Source organism: Rhipicephalus microplus, chromosome X (assembly GCF_043290135.1).
Source record: "Rhipicephalus microplus isolate Deutch F79 chromosome X, USDA_Rmic, whole genome shotgun sequence".
NCBI lineage: Eukaryota > Metazoa > Arthropoda > Arachnida > Ixodida > Ixodidae > Rhipicephalus > Rhipicephalus microplus.
In genome coordinates, this window is record NC_134710.1 from 175,320,792 (window position 1) to 175,343,556 (window position 22,765).

The 22,765-nt window shown below is 41.9% G+C and overlaps 2 protein-coding genes across 2 annotated transcripts; both read left to right on the forward strand.

Moving 5' to 3' along the window:
* Nucleotides 1–2,614: 2,614 nt before the first annotated feature.
* On the forward strand, nt 2,615–6,454 carry LOC142775877 (uncharacterized). Its single transcript, XM_075878247.1, has one exon. It carries the CDS (start codon nt 2,744–2,746, stop codon nt 3,767–3,769), a length of 1,026 nt encoding a protein of 341 aa, XP_075734362.1. The 5' UTR covers nt 2,615–2,743; the 3' UTR covers nt 3,770–6,454.
* Nucleotides 6,455–7,104: 650 nt separating this feature from the next.
* LOC142775878 (uncharacterized) lies at nt 7,105–18,413 on the forward strand. Its single transcript, XM_075878248.1, has 2 exons — nt 7,105–8,922; nt 16,915–18,413. The coding sequence occupies exons 1-2, from the start codon at nt 8,686–8,688 to the stop codon at nt 16,996–16,998; spliced, it is 321 nt and encodes a 106-aa protein (XP_075734363.1). The 5' UTR covers nt 7,105–8,685; the 3' UTR covers nt 16,999–18,413.
* Nucleotides 18,414–22,765: the final 4,352 nt, after the last annotated feature.

The following is a 22,765-nucleotide window of genomic DNA, read 5'->3' on the forward strand; positions in this document are numbered from 1 at the left end:
CATACCGTGTCTACACCTTCGTATTTGGCCCGATATGTCTTGGTTCGCAATACTCCCGTCCTGGCCTCAAACAGCAGAGAACTACCCCGAGTATTATCATAGATCCTTTCCTTGGCAATTTCCTGTTTAAAAGTTCTACAGATCTCTAGTGCAGACTTTTTAATCATGCCAATTCTCCACATATCGGTCTCAGCTTCCTTCACCTTCTTTTTAACCGATAATTCTTTTTGGTTTGGCCCCCTGCTGCTTTCCAAGTATTTACCAGTCAATTTTTCGGTTCGCTTCCTCCATTTTGTATCGGCATTCTTCATGTACAAGTAGCTGAAAACCTTCCTAGCTAAACGCTCCTCCCCCATTTCTCTCAATCGCTTCTCAAATTTTATCTTGCGTGGCGCTGCAGCAGCGCCACAGCGAGTCATGGTGCGAATTAATACGATTGGCCGTGGCCGCGCCCTAGGTGCTTTTCTGGCGACCGCACGCTGCCTACGCACCCAAATCGCGCGAACATCCCTAGGCAAACATCCCTAGTGGTGCGCCGTCGTCGACTGTGAGCGTTTCCTGGTAGGCGTTCTGTGGTTTCCTCTAGTTTGCTGGCAGGAGTTCTGTGGCGGCACTTACTCGTGTGCTCGCAAGTCGCAACGTCTGCGCTTTGCCTATTTGGACTTGTTCGGGATCAATACGTGCCCATGTGAACATGCCACAGTGATGGGTAAACAGCAAAGACACTGCTTTGCACCTGGATGCAATGCGGGTTATGTTTCGGCCCGCAAAAAAGGGAAGAAAGCGTCTCTCTTCACTGCTCCCGCCGACGATCAACGGCGCAATGCCTGGGAGCGTGCGATTCCTCGCGTTGAGAAACCACTGGAAAATAAGGACGTTGTGGGCGAAGCTAATGCTGACGAAAGATTAATCGTCCGAAGCTACATGCATGTTATCAACGGGTTCTTAGCAACTTGGGATATAGTTGTACCTAAGGAGGGTGGGTTCCTGAGTGAATCAATTGCCGAAGGACTCTGCGTCACTCTAACCAGCATCCTTTCTATTCGGCACTATGTCACGAAAACCTTAGGCTCTAAATACTTGATGACGTCTCGCCACTGCCTAGACGCCCTTAAAATCCTTTTTTTTGGGGGATTCTGAAGCAAATGTCTGGCTCGAATGATCACCCTTCGCCGACACAATTTTTTATCTCTGTCAATCGCCCCACTTTTTACAGATTGGCACAGTCACCCTCTAGTGGAAACATACCTTCTGGATTCCTGAGCAGCCTTATATGTCTGCGCATCCACACTAATTCAATAAAATTGCAGAATAAGCTGGATAAGCTTCTAGATGTGGGGCACCTCAATGAGGTTTATGAAATGATTGTTGCTTGTGAAGCCCTCGCTGACCACACTGATCTAATTAGACGCAAAAGTGACTCCCGGATCACTTATTACGTCAGTGGCTATGTGACCCGGAAGATGGTGAAAAAGACAAAGTGCAAAGATGTAGCAGGTTGTTGCTTCACTCTGAGAATACCTGCTTGCTTCCCGCAGAAGCATGCCTTCTGTACCCGTCCGTGTACTTAATAGACCTGGTCAAAGCTATGGAAGATGCATTCACATATTGCTTCAGTTTTAACAAGTTAAAAAATGACAGCATAACAGACCTTATCTCTTACCTGTCTGTGAAGAGGTTAGAAATGGTCGGCTCTGAACACCACAAACTGGAAGTGACAAATCAGATAATTAGATTCTTTGCAATGACCAGAATGCATTTTCTGGTTGCTGGAGAAAATGCGTCCAATAAAAAAAGAGAAAAAATGAAGTTCTTGAAGTTGAGACGTCTGACTTACCTGTCACAGTATTAACTCAGCGAACAAGGTTTTATTTTATATTATTGTGCATTACTCACACTCGGTTGTTTCTTGGGATTTTACTATTGTCTTGTTCACATTGTTATAAATACCCCAATAACAACTGTGATATCACTGTCTGGCTGTGTTCACATATGCAGAAATCATTTTTTTTTGTGAACTGGTTTGTGACTGTATCTATGTTTGCCCATGAAATCTCAATGTCATGTGTGTATGTATGCCTATTGTATCATAGTATATTTACGGTTCTCTGTAGTAGCCTTATTCACTTGCTTTAGCTGAGTTTCACATAACTTGCAGTTTCTTCACCCTAATGCATATGTTAAGTTTATTTTCATGTTGATTTTCGCTTTCTAGAAAATAAATGTCTTGCTGATAAAATTAGACCTTGATTGCGCGAGTCATAAAAATAATGGTTTCCGATACCTTTACGTGCATTAAGACTTCACAGAGAACACTGCGGCATCAAATTTGAAAACTGCATGGACTTTGTTTTAGTATCAAGCTCACGACAAGTCACTTGATTCTCTATATTCTAAGCTTCGTAGCTGATATACTACGAAGCGAATTGAAAACAGTAGTTTTCAGTGCCAATACACGCTTTACAGCATGCTGCCAGAATTGTGACAGGTATACTTTGTTACAATCCGCAGGGTAGCGTGAAATATTTGCAACGAAAAACGACTGATACGCGCAAGGAGGGGCATCTCGAAAACGATCGCAGCGCCGCCGCATCCGGGTGAATTCTCGCGCGCTCTCGGGCGTGCCGATGCTGATACGCTGTACTGATACCTCTTCTTCTAACCACCATATTTTGGCGCTCAAAACGTGCGTCCGTTGCTTAACCACTGCCGTATATGATTACTTATTCCTGAAAAGGCTGCTATGGACGTCATAGAGACTGTACTATGGACATTCAGGAATTTGGCCGATGGCTGCATTGCTGTTTTTTACGTGCTCCTGCAAGTCAACGAATTGCTTGGAAACATAATCATCGGCGTCTGCGTCAGTGCTACAAGTTGGCTTCGTTGTCTCGGCAAGTGCTTGTGTTACGCTTACGTAGAGCTCACCTACTGTTGCCAGGACATCGCCTTTTTTGTCTGTTCCATCGTAAATCTAACTGATGTCTTAGTTCATGGCAGTGCAGATTGCGTTGTCAAGACTTTCGATGCCTTGCTTCATTTGGCGGCCTTTCTGAAGACGAGCTTCGCAAACGGGTGCAATGGAATGGCCTCAGCAGCATGCGCAGTTTTGTCCTTGTGCCACTGCTTCCTGGCGCTTCTGCTGGATTCAGCAGTGCTGCTGCTGCAGATGCTACCGTACACAGCATTTCAGGTTGGGCGCTTTGCGCTCTGCGGCCTCTCTGTCACCGTGAAGTCAATCAAGACCTGCGTTACAGTGGCAGTTGACTTTGTGGTGAGTGCAGTCGTCTCTGTGGCTTGTGGACTGTCACAGTTTCTCTTCGGTCAGCCGGTAGACGTATACACGGGATTAGGGATCCTGCTGCTGATTGCGGTCATCGTGAAGATTGCTGTTCGTGCAAGGGCTTATCAAACCGTGTGGATACTTCTCTCGCGCCTTGTCAACGCCATGAGAATTCGGAGGCCACAGCAGCGGTTGCAGCGCAATAGAAGGACGGAAAAACCACCATCTCCTCCGTTTACCATGACGTTGAGACAAAGAACTACAGTTCACAGGGACAGATTGACTCGCCTTAAACAAGAGCTTGAAGAAGAACGGGAGAAACAGCTCTGTGTCGTCTGTCTAAACCAGCCACGTACCGTTCTTCTTATGCCTTGTCGTCATTTCGCCCTGTGTAGCCAATGCATTGGGGTACTGTTTCAGCAACAGCACAATATCTGTCCAATGTGTCGACAAGTTATTTATGAAGCAGTTCCTGTGTATGTGTGAATATAGTCGAGAATTGACTCATTTTCATTACTGTGCAAGTACAAAAAGTACCAGGACACAAAATTTTTCTTTCTTTCCCTGCATCATGTTTTGAAACCAGTTTTCCCTGTGTGTGCATGTATCAAGGTTTCAGAACAGGCATAGCCTTGTGCAAAAATTTATGGACCAAGGTAGTGTGTGATGATTATAATGTAGTTGTGGCCTATGCAATGAAGAAAGACGCAGTGTTCTGGCCATGAGAAAAAAAAAGCTCATGAACAATAGTAAAAAATTGCCTTGTGTGCCGTCAAGTGGTGAGCTGATTGCTGTTGAGAGCGCTGCTATGGCTGCGCTTTCATGAGAGCAGTTATCTTGACAGCAGACAGAATGCCACTAGACAGCAGTTTCAGTGTGCACTCCGATAGTGTGTATACTTCCGCTCACAAGTCTATGCATTGCCTATACAGTGATTCACCAGAATGTAAATAGCCATTTGAACACTATCATGTCTGACTGTGTTTGCAGTATTTTCGCTGTAGTCATTTTTTTGTAATTTAGCTTATTTAAGACTTTGTAAATTGTATACCCTGTGAGCCTCTGTGATATCAGGTAAAGGAGAACTCAATTGTAGAGCCCATACTCCAGCCAGATAAGTAGCCCCAAGACTGAATGAGCACTTCTGCACCACTGAACTTACTTTGGCTAACCGGCTAACTAGTAGTGAATTAAATTAGTTAATTAGTTTGTTTAAAAACAACATGAATATACTAGTGTGTCTTACCTAACTTGGGCCAAGCTAAATTTTACAGATTAGCAAATTGCCTGCGACATGTTTGTAAAGCATTACGGTCACTTACTCATTTACACACCATCATGCTGGAGCTGATGATAATTGTACCTGAGCACTTTGTAATGGGTAAGTCCTAAACTACCTACATGTGCAATTAAGATAGTGTGATGCCTGCTGTAATTTCACGCTTCTGCCATGCAATTTTACCTGTTTTAATGCGATGTGACACCTGCATTTTTTGTTTTTTTTTCAAACGGTTTCAAGCAGTGGCACAGCTCCACTTTCACACTGAAGGCCTGGATTCGACTCTGAGTCGGAGACATGACTTTCATTCTCTGCATTTTTCGCTCATGGCACCACCATTTTTGCGAAACAAGTTCTTTAATGCTGTCATGTTAAACAGGAAACGAGATGATGTGACCACTGTTGTGTTGTATTGTGCCATCCCATTTTTTTCGCTGTCATACTATCTTTTTTTTCTTCTTTGTCGCGGGTGGGAAGATGTCAAAAATAGAAGATGAAGATGGCCTCGCACTGCACGCCTACTATGATCTTTAGGATTCAGTGTGGAATGAAACGTAGAGGAACAAGACAAGCATTCCATCCATCTGTCTTTCACAACCACTGGCAATTTGTTAATAGTTGTCTTTCGCATACTGGTAAATTCTTTGGTGGCCACTACTTGGTTAACGAGTAAAATTTAATTGCATATGTAATTGATCACTTACATAAATGAAAAACATTCTCCATCGCATTTAAAAACATGACACTAAAGAATTTCTGGCTTGCAACATCGTTTTTTGTAAGATTCTTTGAAAGTTTTGCTGAAAGAAAGCACATGCTGTTGTCACACGCGCATATTTTGTTTTTGCATTTTTGGCTACAAAATCGCACAAAACTGTGAGGAATGATGTCACGAGCCACAATTTTTTTAGCATGATATCTTCAAACTCAATCCAAAACGAAATATCACAACATTTAAAATGCAAAATTTTTCACAGCTGTTAAAAAGCATTGCTTAGGCAATTATTTTCTCTAAATAACTAAGGTTTCACAACCAAAAATTTTATAATTATGCCAGAGGTGACCACTAACAAGATGCCACTGGTTACATCCCTGTACCCCATAAGTCTTTTTCTTATTTAATTATTTTGGCCCAAGATAGCTGGGACACGCTCCATGTCAGTAGATTTACCAGTACAGCTTAGCTTTTTTGATTCATGCTGCTGAGTCACTAAGGAAGTATGCACAGTATACGTACTATGCCACCTGAGTGGTTTAAGTGGTTCAATTCGAAAATTAAATGCTGCAATGTATTAGCTGTCTGTATAGCCAATGGAAATAACTTGTTTTACAAACAGTTCTTGCATCGGTTGAGGTATGTATTGCTGTTGTTTACTGCCATAAGATTTTGGCGATAACTCTCAAATGTATTGCATCTTTTTTATTCTTGTGGGAATGAGAGCATGAAAATTTAAGTGCATACTTAATTGTCATGCTCTTATTTCCACTATTATTACAGACAGTATTACTGTGTGAGATCTATTTACAGTGTGCCAGAAAAGAACTGACAACTGATTAAATTGTGTCTCAAGATGAGAATAGTATAGCCAATACAATAACTTGTTTTGAAAACACTTCTTGCAGTGGTTTAAGTATCTGTTGCTATTGTTTACTGCCATAAGATTCTGGCATGTATTAGATGTATTGCAACTCTTAGATGTATTGCATCTTTTTTATCTTTGTGGGCATGAAAATTAAGTGCATACTTAGTTTTCATGCTTTCATTTCCACTATTAATTTTTTTCACTACGAGCAGACTATTATAGTGTGGGATTTATTTACAGAGTTTCAGAAATAGAATGACAACTGATTAAATTGTGTCTGAAGATGAGAATAAAAATGTGGAAATCGTTTTTGCTGATGTCATAAGGGTCGCCATGTTCTATTACCATACATGTTAGCATGTTAACCGCAGTGCTGTAGTGTTTAAGGTGCTTGGCTGCTGACTTCAAGGTCGCGGCTTCGATCCTGGCTTTGGCGATCGAATTTCAATGGAGGCAGAATGGTAGTGGTCCATGTACAGTGTGATGTTTGTGTGTGTTAAAAAAAAAACAGTTGGTTGAAATTTTCTGAGCCCTCCACTAAGGTGTCTCTCATGATCATATTGTGGTTTTGGAACGTTAAACTCCAGACATTATTATTGTTAGTATGTTAAGCAATTGCTCAAACAAAGTGTATGACAGACATATCTTGAGTGAAATGACAAATACAATAATTGATAATTCAATAAAAAGGGGTCACCATCGAAGAAATGAAATAATGTGCTTGTGACAATATAGCCTACTGACGTCATCATGGCCACTATGTTTGGGTAGCAGCTTCATGAAAAGCTGCATCTATAATGTCATGCAAAAGCTACATTTAGAATTTAATAAAATGTAGTGGTTTTAAAGTATGGTTATCATTTGAAAATGACACAGTCACATATGACCATAGGTCAGCGAACTCATCAGTAGACTCGCTTGGACTCATTCAGCTTGAACCATGAGTCTGAGGGAGTCCAGGTGTGTAATATTTTGACGAGTGTAAGTCTGGCTGAGGAAAAGTTTCGCGAGTTTCAGTGAGTCCAAAGTGCAAGATATATTTCTTGAGTGAGTCTGATTGAGTTCTATTTGTTCTTGCCGACCTATGCACATGACTGCTTTGTGACAACCCTACTGTGAAGCTTATGAAGCCTCTTCCATGGACACAATTTGTTATGTACAAATGAGCTGCCAAAATGCACGGCACATTTTGTATTACAGAAGTTCTGAACCATCTTTTGTGCTTGGGGAAAAACATTTGGTGCAGCGGAAAGCAGTTGCTACTGTGAACCTCAGACAAATCTGGCTGTCTTGCACAGCAAGTAGAGTCTACAAGTGCCCTCGGTTTATACTGAGGCTCGCAGTCACTTACTTTGCAACTGCTGGCGGCTGCTGTGTGGCGTCATGCAGCAAATTGCTTCTATTGGCTGTTCGCTGACATAAACCAAGAATGGCATTTCAATAAGAGGTGCTTCTTGTAGTTGGGTGCTAGGGCTGCACTCTATAGTGGGGCATAACTGCCCACTATACGCTACCGCAATGGTAATGACGCAAAGAGAGAGTGATGGCATTTCAAAATGCCCGATCAAAATCAGTGTGTGCACTGATGTAGCTTCTTTCTCCCCTTGTTATCTGCTGCTGTATCGATTCCACTGCGTTTATCAGTACAGAAAAAGAGAGGAAGCATTTAAAACCTGTTACAAATTCTTGCAACTCCGCTCATTCTTGACAGATTCGAAGTATATTTCCAGCGATCAGTTCTTGAGACAATAAGCTCTGATACTGAGGTCATTTGAAGATTACCGAGAAAAGTGATTTAGGGCCCCTGAAGAAACATATCAGTCTTTAGTTTGGCGTATCTTTTGTGTAATTTTGTATTTGTAAGAGCATTACATTGCAATTGTGATATTACTAGTTTACACATTGCACTGCTGTAGTGGCAATGACTAATATAGTATTGTTTCTCACTGCATCTTGGTGCAAGGAATCAGTTTTGTACATGTGCACGTTGGCTTGTTCCTCTACCGTTCTGCGATATCACAGTCAAGTACACAAGGCCGATAATTTGCATAATTTGGTGCCAGTACTTCTAGGACACCATTACTGGTAAAAATATGGCTTGATTAGGAAAATGAGAGGAACATAGAAGATATGGTTCAAAAGCAAGCACCAAGAACAAGTGTTAGAAGTATCTAACAGACTTGGAGGCATAGTTACAACAGGATTATCTTTAATGTTTCTCCTGCTCCTGGGAGTTTTTTTCTCATGTCACTGTACAATTAACAAAAGCGCATTTGGCTAGGAGGGATGAAGATAGATATTATTCACCATTGCTTCAGCAAGTCCGAGCCTTCGTCCGTGAGAAAGTCGCCTGCCAACTTTCTCTAGTGCTCTTTACTCACGAGACCACCACCTGTCTACCTGCTCCGCTTCGCACTGCTATTTCTGAAGAGGTTGCCCAAGCTGTTCCCCTTGCGCACCACGAGCTGCCTCTATCTAGCCATGTTCACTGCCCACGTGTCGCACAGCCGGTAGGTGCTCCTGTTGCCTGTTCACAAGAGATGCAGCCTGTAGCCACGCCGCTCACATATGCAGACGCTGTGCAAAGGCTTCCACAACCGCCCGACACCACGCGTCCACAGCCTGCACGCCCGGCTGCTTATACTGCACCTTGGGCGGCACCACCAGTCGCCAATCCTTGGAGGACGTCCGATAACCGACTGATTTGCTACGCCTGCTTCACTCTCGGACATGTTGCCCGCTACGGCCACCGTTCAACCTGGCTGACAAAGCTCAAGGTATGATACCTTACTGTTTTCGTCTAAACAGACTTGTCCCTATGAAGTTTGGCATCAGCATTGTTTCTTAGGCGGAGTGGCAGTTACCACAAGCAACAATTTTCGATTGCAAAAAACGGATACAGATCTAGGGAAATGATGCCTTCTTTGCATGGCTCCACATTAAATTCGAGTGCCCAGACGAATTCAAGAGTATACTACAACTGCATGCGAATTTCAATGCCATGCTTCTGAGCCAATGCTGCAAACAATCGCACAAGAAACTGGCCAACATACAATAGCGACATGCAAGGGGTGCGTGTGCACCAAGAAAGTGTGCTATGCATATATAACCTTTCTTTTTACAAGCCAAACGTTGCCGAGACTGCGGTTCCAGATGTGGGACTAAAGTTTATCACAGGCCCTGAAACAGACCAAAAGAAGATAATTTGCATTGTCGAGAATGCTGTGAGCCTCGCAGAACCTTCTTATAGAGACGAAGCCCGTACGGGTGCAGTGTCTGTGGTCTCTTCACTTCGCCATATGCAGCCTTCCCCTCTGACTTCAGCAGAACTTTAAGCAGTGAAGTTCCTACCTAACAATGCAGAAATTATAATTCTTCCTGCTGACAAAGGCAGCGCCACTGTTTTGCTTGAGACGAATGACTGTGAACAAGGTTAACGCCCTCCTCGAGGATGCCAGTACGTACCTTTCCCTAGGTAAGGGCGCAGCAGCCAAACTTCATAGGGATCTCTAGAAGCTGCTTGCAGATGTCTTTCGCTTTATGCCGCCTCAATACAAGTCTCTATATTATTCTCTTCTGTGCAACAATGGATCTCCACCAACTCTTTGTGGATTGTCTGAGATTTAGAAAACATATGTCCTCATCTGCCCTATTGTCGATTTTACAAGGTCGCCTCTGAACAAGCTTTTGGCTTACCTGCACTGAGTCCTCTCGCCCTGCATTGGAAAAAGTGAAACACACTTAAGGAACTCATGCAACATAATTGGTAAGGTGCGTGACATGTTGCTCGATGATAATGACGTTCTGTCATCTTTTAATGTACGGTCCCTTTTTACAAGTGTATGAGTTGGTCTGGTCGTTAACATGCACGTGTAGGGCAGCCCTAGAGTAAGACCAGTCATAGTCAGACTGAATGCCTATCTAACATGCTTCATATTCAAGTGCAAATACTATGGGCAAGCAGGTGCAAAGCACTGCAATTGGTTCTTCTGTGTCCATCACTGTCGCAAACCTTACTATGAAAGCAGTTAAAAATCGTCCTCTCAATTCATTTGCTGCCCCACCCAAAACTTTTCTTCTATATGTGAATGATTGTCTTTGTATTTTTCATCGAGATGCCCTGGCACGATTCTTGGAACAGTAATTTCTATTGAGGCCGCGATACAATTTACTGTGGAAAAAGGATCAGATGGCTGCCTTCCGTTCCTTTGTGTCCTTCTCAAGGTATACGGTAGCTGCCTGACTTTTAGTTTTTACAAAAAGGACACACATACTGGTCGTTTCCTGCGCTTTAATTCTGTGCACCCCTCCTGCCATAAACATTCAGTTATGTCAACACTTGTGAAGTGTGCTGAGCGGATTTGCTCTAAGCAAGAAGACACAAAGAAGATGTGGAAACCGTTCAATGGAAGCTGGTTGCTTGCAGACCTGTCATCATTTATGAACTCGGTGCAGTGACAACCGCAGCACCCAGCTCAATCTCACACAGCTTCTACAAGAAAACGTGCATCGGTGCCTTACATGTCAAACTTCACTGAAACACTCGCTCGGGTTTGGTGCGGCTACAACGTCCAAGTGCTCACGTCCCGGCGTGGAAACTCAGAGGCAGTCTCAGAAATGTCAACGATAAGTTGAACAGACATGACTTTCTCGGTGTAGTGTACAAAATTTCTTGCGAAGCCTGGCGAGACAGGTAATTAACAAAGAAGGCTCTGGGAACATTTTAATGATGTTGAGAACAAAAAAGCGGCTTGTAGTGCCCTTGAAGAGCACGTTGCGTCTACTGGACACAATATCAACTGGGATAATACCTTCATTATTGCCATGAAAATAAAGTTGTTTCTGCAATTGCACATGGAATCTTGGCCATTCGGACTACTGCGTATACACTAAACAGAAATATTGGGACACTTCCCCCAGGTATGCGCGATGTCTGCAACACATGCACGATAACACGTACAGGCATGAGCAAAAGAGTGCAGGCCACGGGATCGTGTGGCAGAATGCATCGACGCTCCATCTATTAATGTGGCACCTGCTGTGGTGCACAAGCACGTCCCGTCATTGTCAGGTCACCTTTCATGTCGCTTTGTTTGATGAGATTATGGTGCCTGTAGCCAAAATGGCTAGTGGGTTCTTTGCCTCATCGAATCTCCATCATTCTTTCACGTAGTGGCTGCGCTGATTTAAGCGCCGGGCTCAAGTAATTTTTCCATCGCCTCATTAGTCTAACTAAGCATAGCTAGCAGCATATAACCTGATGATGCCAAGCTTACAAAATTAAGTTTTCTCAGCCCAGCTGGCCTTTGTTTTATTAAACCAAGATAAATTTAATGAGCCTATTTAAGCCAAAGTAAGCATAGTCAAAACTAATCAAACCTGTTTGAGCATGGTATCACCTAATAAAATCTGGCATAAGTAGGTTACATTATGAGCTGATTCTAATCAAGTCTAGTCCAGCTGGCTGTCTTCATGTTAGGTCAAGTTAAGCTTAGATGAGTCGAGGTAAGTGTAGCCAAAGCTAGTTAGGCATAGTTGATCATGATATCCCTTCACGAAGCCAAGCATTGTCAGCCTAAATAATATGAACCTAATAGTCACTTCTTCCTGGGCTGGGATTTTTTGGGTTCACAGGGGATTCGACTTGAATTAATTGACCACTATAGTGGCCAGTTAATTCAAGTTGAATTCCCCGTGACCCCAGAAAAGCCAAGACCTATGGTTTATCAGTCCGACTTGAATTATTTGACCACTAGAGTGGTCAGTTAATTTAAGTTCCATTCCCCATGACCCCATAAAAGCCAAGACCTGTGGTTTATAAGTACGACTTGAATTAATTGACCACTATAGTGGTCAGTTATTTAAGTTGAATTCCCCGTGACTACAGAAAAGTCAAGACCTGTGGTCCATCAGTTCAAGTTGAATTCCTCGTGAACCCAGAAAAGCCAAGCCCAGGAACAGACGAAGTACTCCTTCTCGACTCCAAATTAAATAAGCTCATTTAGGTTTAATGAGTGTTGGTACAGACACAGTTAGGTGTCTCGAATAGGATTAACTAGGTGTAATTTTCATAATTCTGCGACATCGGGTACCTTAGGTGGGTTTACTTCAAACATTCATAGGTGAAATTTGCTTCGTGATCATTAGATATAGCTTGGCTCAACAAGACTCCTACCTACTCTGCCAGTAGCAATTAGTATCTTTCTGAGCTTGGATTATCTTAGTTTATGAGAAATTTGGCATCTCTTAATTTAATTAGTTACATTCAGTTAGGTATGACTTAAGTAGACCTTGAATATTCTACTGTGATGCTTAATCAGATTATTCTACACCTACTTTAGTGCCATTTAGTTAGCTTAGTTATGCATGCTTAGTGCAGTTATGTCATGTGAAACTTTAGTATGTAGGCATGTTGTGTTAGATCACATGCTAATTGATTGGGCATAATTAGTATTCATCTCGGTTAATATAAATTAGACCTAAAGAGCTTAATTGTTGTCGAGTCAGTAAAATATAATTGTTCTCTATGCGCTTGGTTTCTCTGCGCTCACAGGGATATGAATCTGATGGATTGGTCACAATTAGATTCACCTTAATAGTCTAATTATAGTTGGCTAAACTAAGGAACATTATGATCGTCTATGCTTAATTAGCTTTATTAGGTTTGACTATACTTACCTCGAATCATTTTAAAGGTATATGGTAGGGCAAACCCTCCAAAGAATCGAATTTGCGATTCTGACACCAAAAAATTCACTGTACTCTGAGGAACAAACCAGTGGAAGCCCGACGTCGAGCGACTGCTCCAAGTGGTTTAAATGGGGTGCCAAAGTTCACTGCAGGCCCTTTGGCGTTTGCACAATGCACACGTAAAACTTCAACTTCGTTTTTCTCAAATTATGTAAAATTTTCAACATTAGGGTACTTTTTCTAAAAAAGTATTGAATCCATTTCAACTAAACTTTGTATGCATGAGCTACAACAAGTAAGAGATAATCTAAACTAAAAAATTGCTGATTTCATAAAAAGTGAAGCTGTAAAAAATTTTTACAATACGTGCCTTCACTAGCTTTGCGCAGGCAGTAATTTAATTTTTTTCACAAAGACTTCATGAGAAATGTAATGCCTTTTTAGTTTAGATGTAACCTATGATTCTCTACAATAACACAGCTAAATATCATTACATTCCCTTTGGTAAATGTAGAGAAAAGGCACATTGAATAAGTGAACTCAATTTATGAGCGGGCCCCAGGAAAGATAGGCAACCTAGGTATAAAAAAAAGGTGTCACTTGATACTCGGTAGCATTTTTTGTGAGCACATAAAATTTTAAGGGAATACACTATGCTAAAATTGACATTTACACTATCATACCCCCTTAACTTGGCTTAACATGGTGAGAGCAAGCTGGACTAGACTTGATTACTGTAGACTCAGCTTAAAGTAACCTACTTATGCCTGACTTTATTAGGTCATACCGTGCTCAACTAAGTTTGATTAGTTTCGATTACACTTACTTTGACTTAATAAGGCTCATCTCAACTTGGCGACAAAGGCAATTTGGCTGGACTGAGAAAAATTAATTTTGCATGCTTGGCTTCCTTAGACTATATGATGCTGGCTATGCTTAGTTTGGTTAATTAGCCCGAGTGAGAATTGATGGGTATTTAACGACACTGCAAGAAATAACCCCTGCAGTTTAACCATTCCACAGCCGTTACATAAAAGCATGGCACAGATTTGATGGAGCAAATAAAGCGGCACCAAGTTGTCGCTTTGGCTATGAGCTCCGTAACCCATCAAACAAAGTGACATGAAAGGCCATTTGATAATGACAGGACAGGTATGCGCATATATGAGCAGGCATCACGTCAGGAGATGGCGTCTCAATGCATTTTGCCCTGTAATCACATGGTCTGCACATTTTTGCTCACGCCTGTACCTAAGAAGAGCGTACTACTACGACGCAAGGCTCTTGTGTAGGGATTCAAAACATTTTTAAAAATTTTTTTGTCTTTTACCTTGGTCGGCATTTTCGTTTTATTCCACTGTGCCCTGGACCAGATGGCATTCCATCATCGCACTATTAGGACTGTGTTTTGGAAAGAGAGACGGGGGTGACAGGAACTATGCACCTGCTTTTTAATTAGTGGTTTATTTATTAAAATTTTTGTAATCAACACTACTGTCATTCCAATGAAAACTGTTTTCTGTGGAGACAGTTAGCATAAGGCCAACTCACAAGTCTGTATGAAGGGGTATCAATGTATATGTGTGGATCAAGAAGTTGTGTGAAGCACAAATTGCTCAAAACATGCTATTCAAAATTTTTTAACCTCATTATTACGAAGTCACAACAATTTTGAAACTTATGATATTGTTACTTTCAATATTCTTTGTAAACATACATAATTTTGAAAAAAAAAAAGTGATCAGTTCTGTGCAAAAGAAAGACTGAGTGCCTCTGACAGGCTAACACGACGTTTACTGTGGATTGAGATTTTTGATAGACTATCAGCACAAATACATTGATGATAAACAGCATAAGCATAATCCATGCTATCAATTAGGCCTGCAGTAGAGAATTTTTTTGTGTCAAATCAGTTCATGCAGCAGCGAATCCGGGGAAGAGTTGGTGAGCGATCATACCCTCCAGATCTAACTAATCAAACCCTTCACTAGTAGTACGTCCCTTTCCTTCCCTAAAGACTATTCCCTAGGCTTGTGCGAATATTCGAATGCTTGAAATATTTGAACAAATAGTCGAGTATTTGAATTCGCTTCGATTATAATTTAAATTATCGAATATTTTCGAAGTATTCGGAATGAACGAGTAGATGTATATTAATTAGCATGTCACCTCCTGTAAAGATGGTTTCACTGCAATGTCGGACTGCTGATCCAAGAAAGCATTTATAAAAAAAATTGCTTTGTCGCAAAGCCCCTCATTAAATTTAAAGGGGCTCTGCAACACTTACTGAACATAGTCAGAAAATACTGCCGATTGGTAGTCGAAGCTATTGAGAGTACCCGAGGCAAATATAGCGCAGCACGTGACCTGTAATTCACAATAAATTTTCAAAGCTAAAAATTTCTTTCTTCCCTCGGCAAATGACACTACAAGCTCAAAAATCACTTGTCACAGCCATTGGCTGATTTGAGCATGACACACTCGTCGTTATTGGGGCCACCGTGGGAGGCCGCCGCTTGTCCACGAGTACGTGCGCGATCGCACTAAAAAGCCACGTATTCAAAGAAAAAAAAAGAGGTGCTCAAAGTTACGCTCAAGGTGCGTGTAACGTATTTTCTTTCATTGTGACATTCCCCCCTGCTTAACTTCCAGCTATATCAATATGACGAGAAGAGAGAATGCAATGGCAGTGTGCGACAAATTTTTGGAACTCCGCTCGTACTGGACTAATTCTAGAAACTTTGCGGCAGTACATTTGTGAGGCAATAAGCATGTTTACTGGCTCCCCAGCTACTTGAAAAAGTGTTGCAGGACCCCTATAAAGGAAGATGTTATCCTCAAATCAGTTCTTAATTTTATTAAGCTTGTTATGACGGCTTATATGCTCCAAGTATAACACATTTTAATTCATTAAGTATCTTACAGGTTATCACTCGCATCCTATCAAAACTACTACTGAAGGTTGTTTCGGCTTCATTTGAACAAAAAAAAAAGGCATTTGCATAGAGCCTCTATTTCAATTCAAAAGAGATATTGTGCAGGTTAGTTAGGTCACGATAAATATTCCTTGTTTTATATGTGATACATATAATTTAAATTCGATTTGAAATTATTCGATCAAAACCACTACTCGCTACGAATTCGCTTCGGCCCTAAAATTTATTATTTGCACAAGCCTAGTGGTGAGCTTTGCCTTCAAGATATTTTAATATGGTGTTAAAGTAAGCACAAGTGCTCATCTGAGTTGGCAGCCCTTTACAATATCACCACTAGTAGAGCATAAAGTGGGGATTCGTGTGATGTTCTAAGAGTAAAGGGAGCATTATTAACTTCACAGACAAGTTTGCGGGGGGGTTCGCAAGATTGCAACAGACACCCCTCTGACCGTGTTAGTGGCTACTCTTAAGGGGGTTCTGGCAGCTTATGCCAGCGGCTTTTGAAGCGCTGTAGCTATTTTTTTTTTTCTGAGTGGGCACTGTGCTTGGCAGGTGACACGTGTGTCTAATGTCACTTTGAAGAATTTGCCTGTTGCTTAGCATGCTAACTCGATACTTTAGCACCCATGTCTCATTTTTTCTGCATGCGAGGCACAAATTTAGATAGTGTGCTCTCAATGTCACTAAAGGTTGAGCGCACGTGATCTTATGACCCCATTGCGGTAGATTTAGTGAGAAAAACAAGCACCATGAGTTAAAAATAAAAAGAATTTTGCATAAACAGACAAGTTTTGTACCAAAGCTTGACTATCTGTACTGTTTTTATCATTACTACATAACATTAATGAGAAGCAACAGACAATAATATTTAGGAAATAATATCTTTTTTATATTATTGTTCATTAGTTCTAATTAGTATACTGCCTAAGAAAGAATGAGCTCTTGAATTTATTATTTTTTCCTACATCACAAAAGAGAGAGACCATGCATCGATTTGTGATGTGAAACTGTGCACTTGTTTTCAAGCAAGTCAATGCATTCATATTATATGATAAATAAGAATGACTTTTATATAACCAAGAAGAAGAAAGAAGGAGAAGATTAAGTGCTCTAAACATTTTACACTTTTTCTTCTCCTTGCAGAATGGAACAATGAAAGAGCTTTGTGTAGAGCTCAGACCAGTTGATCAGCAAGAACTGCGGAACTTTCCACCGAAATACAAGTAATACACTCAACTCTGTCAGAAGAATTGTGATTGGATCTCAAGGAATAGAATTAAAGAAAAAATGAAGCATCGTTACCTAATCCGAAGGGTGGCTAACCGCTGAAGTGGCTTCAAAGAACACGACACCCTAAAAATGGTACAAGCTCTCCTCTACAGCCGCATAACATACGGAACTCCCTACCTCAACCTGAAGACAGCGGAGAAACAAAAACTTAATCTGCTGATACGAAAGGCTACAAAGCTTTTCCTAGGACTGCCGCCAGTCGCCTCCACTGGCCAATTGCTTCGCATGGGAGTTGACAATACGTGGAAAGAACTCGCCGAAGCACACCTCATCAACTAGATCAAGAGACTCAAGCTGTCACTCAACTCAAGCCATCCTTCAACACACAGCATATGAGACCACCCTAGAACCCAACGAAAAACGCAAAGGTAAAATACCATCACAGCTCCGAGAATGCCTTGAAATTCAGCAGATCCGATGCATACTCAACATCACCGAGCAAGGCGGCTTGCCAGGGTTAACATGATCCGGAAAAAACTATGGCAATGACCTGCAGGAGCGATACGTGGACGCAGCCAAATATCCGGGGCGTAACGCCTTCACGACTACCGTCACAGATTACAAGGACGCGGTACTGGCATCAGCGACTATCCTTGCCAAACGCGCGGAAACAGCTGAAGAGGCTGCTATAGCACTCGCCACTCAGACGAGTGAGGATCCCATCGTGGTCTTTACCGACTCGCAAACAGCAGCACGAAACTACCTGAAGGGCAGGGTCTCTACGGTGGCGATAAGGCTAGTGAAGCGCATGGACAACCCTTTTTCCTACACATGCATCGTGTGGATCGAAGGTCTCGGGGAAAATGAAGCGGCACACACCGCAGCCCGCGAATGCGTCAACCGGGCATTCCCGTACAAGAGCCGAGGCACCTCCCACTCAAATACAGAAGCAGAGGCAAGAGAACCTGTACCACTAACGTATCATGCATTGCTGCAACATTATCGGCTCGAACGCAGGTTATACCCTCCGCCACATCTAAAACTCACAAGAGACGAAGGCACTGACTACAGGTGTCTTCGAAGCAACACCTTCACCCACGGCGTACTATTGCACCATATGAGGCCAACTTTGCACAGCTACATCTGTCCTCACTGCAATGTGGCAGACACTCTGGCGCACCTCCTACTGCAGTGCAAAGTAAGCGTCCCAAGGCTACAAGCAGCAGCACCAGATACGAACCAAGATTTCCTCAGTGAAGCGTGGGAGGCTGCGATCTCCCAGCCAGGCCTGGTCGAGTAGCGTCAACTCGTCGCGTGAGCCCGGCGGGCTGTCCAGGCCAGAGGGTTACTGTAATAAGGGACCCTCCCACCTTCACTCACAAGCTTAATTCAATAAATGTTTTTCTCTGTCTCTCGACGCAGCTGGAAAAACTGGCCAAAATTTCCGTGGGGTAAAACATACAGAAATAAAACTTGGGCAACACACAGCATAGAACATGAAACCGAAATGTCGCACATAAAACCAAAAACACCAAACATCAATACTCGCCTTCGACATCCCATAAAGTCAGCTGCAGCGTCAGCTTAGCTTGAGTCTATAGCGTTGTTTTCTTCTTCGGGTGTGGTCATGTTGAGGGCGGTTTCTGATGTTTTGGTACCCGTCATTGCTCGGTTTTGACTTTCCCTCGTACGCAACCTGTAACGAAAGTACGTTTATAAAGCCGTGTGCAAGCAGATTCTGTAATGGTTGGGCCAATTTCTGACATGTGAATGCACTAGGTCGGGGAGACCGTTGGTGGGAAACGGGCACTCGCTGTCTGTAAGCACTGCAACAGCAGCTACGCTTTTCCCAATGCAACTTCTTAACACAATGAAAAAAGCTACAGATGAAGCCAATGATACTGACTCTGAATAAGAGTTTGGACTTGATCTTTTTCTCATCTTCATCAATGTTTTCATATAGTTGCAACCACGACAAATTAGACATTTCTGGGTTGTTTATTCTAACTGCCATAACAATTTTAGGAAGCCGGATTCTTTCAGAGAGCTAAAGGAGTTTGCGGTGATGCTACTGGCCTGCCTTCGATCTAGCTGTTAAATGCTGTATTCGTTTCTGAAAAGAGCGAAATCATTCATTTTGGTTATTTACATAACGAAAGTTATTGCTTTTAACACTTGGCAATAAACTATTACCATATGGCAATAAACTATTGTCATATGCTAAAGAAAATTTGTTATTTTCCATTGTCTCTAGAATTTTTGAAAAAAAAGTGAAGAAAACAGGTTTTTTTCCAATCGCTCAAAATTTCAGAAAATTTCGCATCTCTAGTTTTGTCTCGCTTTCGGCTAAAAGCCTGCTCTAAGTCATGGTCAGCTAGCTTGGTTACCACACACCTTAGCTCACTATGGCTTTATGATCCGCTTCCTTTTTTCCTCTCAATTTCTATCACTTTGTTTCTATTTTTCTTTCCATATTTTCTCCCTCTCTTGCCCATAGACATATGGCTCCCTTGAATGCGTGTTCAGCAGTTCAGATGCTCGCGTTTAATTGGAACGTAGGTACCAGCTATGGTTGAGATCCTGCCAAGCAATTTTGAATTCCTGAAGAAAAACATTTTTCTTGTATGCAAAACGTTTCAAGAAATGTTGAGTTAGGACAGAATGCACTCAGTTCAACTTACAATAAAGGGGCTTTCCTTTAAGAATGCAGTACCAACCAGCCCAAGTAGCCATCCTATAGCTAAAAGTTTATTGCATTTTATTTAATCATTTCTTCTCTTCCCCCTCTTTTTATCTCCTATCCTCTCTGCCAGCTCATTTCTCTCTTTTCCAATTTTTCTATCAAGATTTTTTGCTTAATACTTGCATGTCTCCTCATTACTCCTCCCTATTTTACTAGGCTTTAATCTCTCCCACCCCAGGCTCCAACTTCCCCATCACTCGCCTTCCTTTGGTCCACACACATGCCCAAGTTTATGCAGACTTACTTTAAGTCTCTCTGTTTGAACTATATTACATGTTCGATCCTTGCGTTTTTTTTTTTTCAATCAATCTGATTTTTATTGACAAACCAAAGAAAAGATTACAAGATATCTGGACCGTTAGCCTACATTGGCTAGTGATCGGTCCATATCGGAGTACATAAAAGCAGCTTAGCAGAGCATATTTAGCAATAAACACATATATACACAATTATTTATACATATAACTATTCACATATGCACATACATACTACATACATAAGCGCGTGTACATATATGCATTTTCACAACATACCCAAATATAATTTGTTTCATCATCATCGTCATATATAATAAGTGACTGGGTAAAAGCACTAATTAGCGCAGGAGAAAGTGAAAAAAAACCTATTTATATGTCTTGATGCTGCAAGCAAAATAATTTCACACTGTGCTTAAAATTTCTTGCCACTTTAACTTCTAAGGGTGGTCGGTTCCAAATTTTAGTCCCATGAAATTCCAATCAGCGTTTTCCATATAAGTTATAGCTTGTAGGTAAGTTAAAATTGCCATTCGATGCATGTCTAATGTTTCGGGATGGTATTGTAAATAGAGTGGAAGAGAGGGGAAAGCTAGTGCCTATAATTTTCTGAACAAAAAGGGCAACCTTATAATCGCGAAGTGCCCAAACTGATAAGATTTGTTGTTCCTGAAATGCAGTTTTATATGAATTTCCATGGTTTCCACCTATTATGCTTAGGGCTCTCTTTTGTAGTCGTAGTAATGGCTCTAGGTATGTCGTATACATTACACCCCACGATTCAATACAGTAGCTAATATGTGAATGACAGAAGGAAAAATACAATGTTCGAAGCATGCTGGGGGGAAAGCATTCGCGTGCTTTGATTAAGGTATAACAACCGTAAGCCACCTTTCTAGAAACACTATGAATTTGTTCTTCCCAGTGAAGGTGTTGGTCAAAAAACACTCCTAAATATTTAAAAGAAACCACTTGTTCGATAGGACGGTTGTTCAGGTAAAGTTGCATAGACGCGGTGTCAATATCCCTTTGCCTTGATCGAAAAACAACATACTTAATTTTCCCTGAATGTAGTGTCAATTTATTCTGTATAAACCAGTTGCTTACGTGTGTGAATTCAGACATTATGTTGGCTTGCAGTGTTGAGAGACTATCTCCTGTGAATACTATGGCGGTATCGTCCGCGTACATTAATGCTTTAGAGTGCACTAGTGTTTTGGGGAAATCATTTATGTACAGAGAAAAAAGTACCGGGCCTAACACGGATCCCTGGGGCACTCCACACACTATTGTGCTGTATGCTGATTCGTTATTGTTAATCACCACTTTTTGTTTGCGCGAGGACAAGTAGCTTGAGAAGAACTGGAGTGAACTGTCACTGAAGCCATAACTTTCAAGTTTTTGTAATAGTATGTCATGGGGAACTGTATCGAATGCCTTTTTAATATCTAGGAAGACTGCTATTGCGATTTCGCCATTGTGGAGCGCGGTGATTATATTGTGCGAGAGGGTTAGAATGGCTGAAGCAGTAGACCTAGCGGGAACGAATCTGTGCTGTTGTGGGCATATGATGTCGTTCTTTCATTCATAATATAAAAAAAGTCCTTCCACCCGTAAAATAAAGTAATTGTTATAAAACCAAATCATGGTATAAAAATATGATGTGGTGGATCTGGTTTTGCTGTACTTATAGGAAACCATACGATTTTTCTCAAAGTGAGATCAGAATGGCTTAACTGCTGTCTGGTTCGAGCTTGGGTCAGATGAAATGCACCAAATGGCGCTTGCGTGCCGCAAAACACGTCCCTGACAAAAGTCGGCGTATCAGCATTGTCATTTGTGCAAGAACCGCTCGAACGTGAAAACTTCGCTGATTGATTTGTGGGGTTTAACGTCCCAAAACCACCATCTGATTATGAGAGACGCTGTAGTGGAGGACTCCGGAAATTTTGACCACCTGGGGTTCTTTAACGTGCACCCAAATCTGAGTACACGGGCCTACATTTCCGCCTCCATCGGAAATGCAGCCAAAACAGCCGGGATTTGATCCCGCGACCTGCGGGTCAGCAGCCGAGTACCTTAGCCACTAGACCACCGTGGCGGGGTCGTCAAAACTTCGCGTACTGCTACGAAAGTATCTATAATTACATAAATACATCATTCGATAGAGTTTTCCTTGCATGTACTTTGCTGTGTGAGATTCTCGATCTTCGCTTTTGTTTCTCATGGCCCCCGCTCATAGCCGTCCAGTCACAGCGAAGCGTCAATCTTCTTGTACGCGCTTTCACTTCTGGCACCTCAAGTGTTCGAGATGCTCCTGCCAGTGGTCAGTTCCTGTATATTTAGGCCTCTTCATTCAACCACGAAGTGTGCGTGCGACGCAAGATAGCCCAGAAGTGCTCAGCTCCAACGGTGCGAGAGTTGAACTAAGCGCGGAAGGCAACAGTCGTCTGCTTCTCCCGTAACCTCCCGTAACGACATGCGGTCGATACGAATCACAATATATGTGATCATTCAGATATTGTTTCAATTTAAACAGTTTAGAATTTTCTTTTTTATAAAAACTTAGTTGTTTAAAGTGTTTTTACTGAACTAAGCTTGCTTTTTTGTTTTTTGTGCTTTCAACAAGCCCGGCCACGGTGTGCAGACGACATCAAAACAGCGGTCTCTCAGACAGATCGCAATGCGTGGATCGCGATAATCTTGATTCAAATCACGCCTGATCGTGATTTAAGGTGACCGTGTAGCAGCACCTAAACCGGATCAT